This window comes from Heptranchias perlo, chromosome 1 (genome assembly GCF_035084215.1).
Source record: "Heptranchias perlo isolate sHepPer1 chromosome 1, sHepPer1.hap1, whole genome shotgun sequence".
Taxonomy (NCBI): domain Eukaryota; kingdom Metazoa; phylum Chordata; class Chondrichthyes; order Hexanchiformes; family Hexanchidae; genus Heptranchias; species Heptranchias perlo.
This window is the reverse complement of record NC_090325.1, coordinates 124,502,475-124,508,474: the sequence shown is the minus strand read 5'-3', so window position 1 is coordinate 124,508,474 and position 6,000 is coordinate 124,502,475. Positions and strand designations below refer to the sequence as shown.

Sequence of the window (6,000 nt, the reverse complement as noted above, 5' to 3'; positions counted from 1 at the left end):
GAGGAGTTTTGATGCCGGGGGAGTGAACAGACATATTTGAACTCCATTGAAATGCATGCAGCTACTTGTCAAGTTAGAAAAAGAGAACAAACGATCGAGGGGGGGAGTTTGAAAGAGACCGGGCGCCGTGGCCAACGGACACCAAGCAAGATCCACAAACCGGACTTCTCAAAACTTTCGGTACAAACTCACCATGAAACAGGCCCCGCCCACCGCTCATGGCCCCGCCCCGCCCGGCTCTGGCCCCGCCCACCGATCACGGCCCCCGCCCCGCCCGGCTCTGGCCCCGCCCACCGATCACGGCCCCGCCCCGCCCGGCTCTGGCCCCGCCCACCGCTCATGGCCCCGCCCCGCCCGGCTCTGGCCCCGCCCACCGATCACGGCCCCGCCCCTTCACTCTCCCAGGGCGGGCTCGCGCAATTGCTGCCGTTGGCTGGTCAGGAAGTGATGTGTGAGGTTGAGCGCGAGGTTGGGTGGAGGGAAGGTAACATCCGGCGGGAGAGCGGGCGGCCGAGTGTTGTGGGCGCGAGAGGATGAACAGCCGTTTGCAGGAGATCAGAGAGCGGCAGAAACTGCGCCGGCAGCTGCTGGCCCAGCAGGTGAGGGGAAGAGAGAGAGAGAGAGACCGGCACCCATCGCCCGCACACAACCCAACCACAGCCGAAGGGAATGTCCTCCCACACCCCGCCCCATGCCCTCCCACACCCCGCCCCATGCCCGTCTCCAGAGCGCTGGGCCTCAAATAACAACATCGAGCGGCAGGGGCTGGGTTAAAGGCGCGGGCGCTCACCCACCTCTAGTACTTTATAAGTCGGAGGGCAAGTAACTTGCCCGCTGTGTGATGCGCCACGTAAATGTCTGCACTCGCTGGCCGGAGCGCGGTTTGTTGCCCCGATGGGGCAATTTTGTAGATTTCCCCCCCCCCCCCCCCCCATAGTGAAGGGTGATGGTTAACGGGTGCTTTTGCGACTGGAAGGTTGTTTCCAGTGGGGTCCTGCAGGGCTCATTTTTAGGTCCCTTTTTGTGGTCTATGTTAATGATTTGGACTTGAATGTGGGGGGCTTGATCAAGAAGATTGCAGATGATACAAAAATTGGCCATGTGGTTGATAGTGAGGAGGAAGATATCAACGGACTGGTCAGGTGGGCAGAAAAGTGTCAAATGGAATTTAATCTGGAGAAGTGTGAGGTAATGCATTTGGGGAGGGCAAAGAAGGCAAGGGAGTACACAATAAATGGGAGGATACTGAGAGGTGTAGAGGAACAAAGAGACCTTAGAGTGCATGTCCACAGATCCCTGAAGGTAACAGGACAGGTAGATAAGGTGGTTAAAAGGTATATGGGATACTTTCCTTTTTTAGCCGAGGCATGGAATATAAGAGCAGGGAGGTTATGCTAGAACTGTATAAAACATTGGTTAGGCCACAGCTTGAGTACTGCATACAGTTCTGGTCACCACATTACAGGAAAGATGTGATTTTACTAGAGAGGGTACAGAGGAGATTTATGAGGATGTTGACAGGCTGGAGAATTTTAACTATGAGAAAAGATTGGATAGGTGGGGTTGTTTTCTTTGGAACAAAGAAGGCTGAGGGGAGATTTAATTGAGGTGCATAAAATTGATGGGACAAGATCGAGTGGATAGAGAGGACCTATTCCGCTTAGCAGAGGGGTCAGCGACCGAGGGCATAGATTTAAAAGTAATTGGTAGAAGGATTAGAGGGGAGCTGAGGAGAAATGTTTTCACCCAGAGGCTGATGGGGGTCTGGAACTCACTGCCTGAAAGGGTGGTAAAGGCAGAAACCCTCAACTCATTTTAAAAAAATACTTGGATATGCACTTGAAGTGCTGCAATCTACAGAGCTATGAACCAAGTGCTGGAAAGTGAGATTAAGCTGGATTGCTCTTTTTCAGCCAGCATAGACACGATGGGCCGAATGGCCTCCTTCTGTGCCATAACTTTCTATCATTCTGCCCCCAGCAATGGAAAGGCGAGGTTCTCAGCAATAATAAATCAGTCTTTGGTGTCTGTGAGGACTCTGGTTTTATAAGCCGCTCCCGCCGGTCCTGGTATGTGCAATAAAGAGCAGTATTAGCTGAGTGGATTTGTTTCAACTGTTATTAATTTGCCCTGTTCACGCTGCAAGATTGCCCATGTACAGTTATCCAAAGCTTCTGACCATGCACCTTTTCCAATGTGATGGGGTCTCTTGATGTGAGTCTTGGAGGGACGAGTGCTGTCTATATTTCATTGCTGTCACAGCTGTAATGTAAACGCAGCATCAGGCAGGTCTCTAGTACAGTAAGTTAAGTAAAGGGGTAGCATTCATGTTTGTATTTGCGAAGCAGCACACTTAAGTTCTGATCTTACCCAGAGAACTCCTGTAAGGTAGAATAGAAAATCAAAGGGACATCTTTCTTGAATCACTTATGCGCCTCATACATAAGAACATAAATAGGAGTAGGCCATACTGCCCCTCGAGCCTGCTCTGCCATTCAATAAGATCATGGTTGATCTTTTATCTCAACTCCACTCTCTTGCCCTATCCCCATATCCCTTGATTCCCTTAGTGTCCAAAAATATATCAGTCTCAGTCTTAAATTTACTCAACGACTGAGCCCTCTGGGGTAGAGAATTCCAAAGATTCACAACCCCCGAGTGAAGAAATTCCTCCTCATCTCAGTCCTAAATGTCTGACCCATTATCCCGAGACTATGCCCCCTAGTTCTGGACTCTACAGCCAGGGGAAACAGCCTCTCAGCATCTACCCTGTCGAGGCCTCTAAGAATTTTATACATTTCAGTGAGATCACCTCTCATTCTTCTGAACACCAGAGAATATAGGCCCATTCTACTCGATCTCTCATAGGACAACCTGGTCATCCCAGGAATCAATCTAATGAACCTTCGTTGCACCCTCTCTAAGGCAAGTATATCCTTCCTTAGGTAAGGAGACCAAAACTACACAGTCCTTCAGGTGTGGTCTCACCAAAGCCCTGTACAATTGCAGCAAGACTTCCTTACTCTTGTACCCCAACCCCCTTGCAATGAAGGCCAACATGCCATTTGCCTTCCTAATTGCTTGCTGTACCAGCATGTTAACTTTCTGTGTTTCATGTACAAGGACACCTGAATCCTTCTGAACACCAACATTTAATAGTTTCTCACCATTAGTGGCAAGTAACATTCGTGCCAGATAAGTGCCAGGCAATGACCATCTCCAACAAGAGTGTCTAACCACCTCCCCTTAACATTCAACGGCATTACCATCGCCAAATCCCCCACCATCAACATCCTGGGGTCACCATTGACCAGAAACTTAACTGGACCAGCCACATAAATACAGTGGCTACAAGAGCAGGTCAGAGGCTGGGTATTCTGTGGCAAGTGACTCACCTCCTGACTCCCCAAAGTCTTTCCACCATCTATAAGGCACAAGTCAGGAGTGTGATGGAATACTCTCCACTTGCCTGGATGCATGCAGTTCCAACAACACTCAAAGCTCGACACCATCCAGGACAGAGCAGCCCGCTTGATTGGCACCCCATCCGCCACCCTAAACGTTCACTCCCTTCACTGGCGCACCGTGGCTGCAGTGTGTACCGTCTACAGGATGCACTGCAGCAACTCGCCAAGGCTTCTTCGACAGCACCTCCCAAACCCGCGACCTCTACCACCTAGAAGGACAAGGGCAGCAGGCACGTGGGATCAACATCACTTGCACATTCCCCTCTAAGTCACACACCATCCTGACTTGGGAAATATCTCGCCGTTCCTTCATCATTACTGAGTCAAAATCTGGAGCTCCCTACCTAACAGCACTGTGGGAGCACCTTCATACGGACTGCAGCGGTTCAAGAAGGTGGCTCACCACCACCTTCTCAAGGGCAATTAGGGATGGGCAATAAATGCTGGCCTTGCCAGTGATGCCCACATCCCATGAACGAATTTTTTTTTAAATTAAAAATTTCTGTTTTTCTGTTCTATACTAGTCATTTATAGAGACTATGCAGATTTAGTCAGAAAAACGTTATCATTAAATTACATCGAAACTACAGCACAGAAACAGGCCATTCGACCTAATTGTTCTATGCCGGCGCTTATGCTCCACATGAGCCTCCTCCCTCCCTACTTCATGTCACCTTTTCATGATACCCTTCTATCCCTTTCTCCCTCATGTGCTTCCCCTTAAATGCATCTATGCGATTTGCCTTAACTACTCCTTGTGATAGGGTGTTCCACATTTTTACCACTCTTTGAGTAAAGAAGTTTCTCTTGAATTCCCTATTGGATTTATTAGTGACTTTTTTGTTTAGGAGTTTTGGACTCTCCCACAAGTGGAAACATTTTCTCTATGACTACCCTATCAAACTCACTCATTATCTTTAAAGACCTCTATCAGGTTACCCCTCAGCCTTCTCTTTTCGAGAGAAAAGAGTCCCAGCCTGTTCTGCTTTTCCTGATAAGGATGTCCTCTCAGTTCTGGTATCAACCTTGTGAATCTTTTTTGTACCCTCTCCAATGCTTCTACATTCTTTCTATAATATGGAGACCAGAACTGTTCACAGTACTCCAAGTGTGGTTAACCAAGGTTCTATACAAGTTAAACATAACTCTTTGCTTTTCAATTCTATCCCTCATGAAATGAGCCCTAGTGCTTGATTTGCCTTTTTTATGGCCTTATTAACCTGCGTTGTTACTTTTAGTGATCTATATATCTGTACCCCCCCCAAGACCCCTTTGCTCCTCTATCTCGTTTAGACTCTTATTATCCAATACACATGCAGCGTTCTCTTGCAGTGTTGGAAAGATGTTGTACAGTGTGGCAGTAATAAGTTATTGAAGCACTTTGAACCTTTAGATAACAAAGAATTCAGGTATAAATTTCAGTTATTTATAAAATAGTTTTAATTCTATATATAATACTGTAATAGGAAGATGCTGCAGCTATTGCTGTGACATGACACCAACAATCTGATTTGACTGGATAATGAAGACCATATGGGCCATTTAAACAAATTGCAAATCTGACTTGAGCAGGTCCAAGGTAACCATATCGCACAGTCCATGTGATACTCTGGTTATAAATTTTTAAAAAAATTACAAAGCAATTCGCACGAAGGAGGAAAAGTGAAGGACCTACCTTATTTATGGATGCTATTGCAGAGGATGACTGGTTACGTTTCAGTCTGTATATGACACCTGTGTTTGGGCCCACTGGGATATTACACAGGCACCATTACTTCTGAGAGTTGGTAAAGTAATGCTGCTTTTTTCAAACAACGTGTAGTCATAGTACAGCAGCAGTAGTTGTTTTAGAGACTAAGCCTCCACAGCCTCTGATTTGTCACGCTGCTTTTCTGACATCCAGTAATGAATAAGCAGAAACTACCTCCAATTAAATATTGGGAAGACCGAAGTCATTGTCTTCGACCCTGCCACAAACTCCGTTCCCTGGCAGTGTCCGGGGATGAACCAGACTGTTTTTCTAAACGTAGGGTCGTATTTGACCCTGAGCTGAGCTTCTGACCCCACATCATCTTCATCACCAAGACCTCCTACTTCCACCTCCGTAACATCGCCAGACTCTACCCCTGCTTCAGCCCATCTGCTGCTGAAACCCTCGTCCAGGCCTTTGTTACCTCAAGACTTGACTATTCCAATGCTCTCCTGGCCAGCCTCCCAACCTTGCATGCTTTGTAAACTTGAGCTTATGTAAAACTCTGCTGCCTGTTTCCGAATTTGCATCAAATCCCATTGCATCCATCATGCCCGTGCTTGCTGACCTACATTGGCTCCCCATCCAGCAATGTCTCTTTTAAAATTCTCATCCTCGATTTGAAATCCCTGCTTGGCCTTGCCCCTCCCTATCCCTGTAATCTCCTCCAGCCCTACAACCCTCCGAGATCTCTGCGCTCCTCCAATTCTGGCCTCTCGCTCTGGAATTCCCTCCCTAAACCTCTACTCTCTCCTCCTTTAACACACTCCTTAAAACCTACCT

General features: G+C 47.6%; 1 protein-coding gene across 1 annotated transcript in view; it reads left to right on the top strand.

The window, feature by feature from the left end:
- Positions 1-472: 472 nt before the first annotated feature.
- mettl14 (methyltransferase 14, N6-adenosine-methyltransferase non-catalytic subunit) overlaps positions 473-6,000 on the top strand; it is a 68,494-nt gene continuing 62,966 nt past the window's right edge. The window contains exon 1 of the mRNA XM_067990924.1: positions 473-599. Coding sequence (XP_067847025.1) covers positions 534-599 — 66 coding nt within the window. The 5' untranslated portion in view covers positions 473-533. The remainder of the gene's footprint in view (positions 600-6,000) is intronic.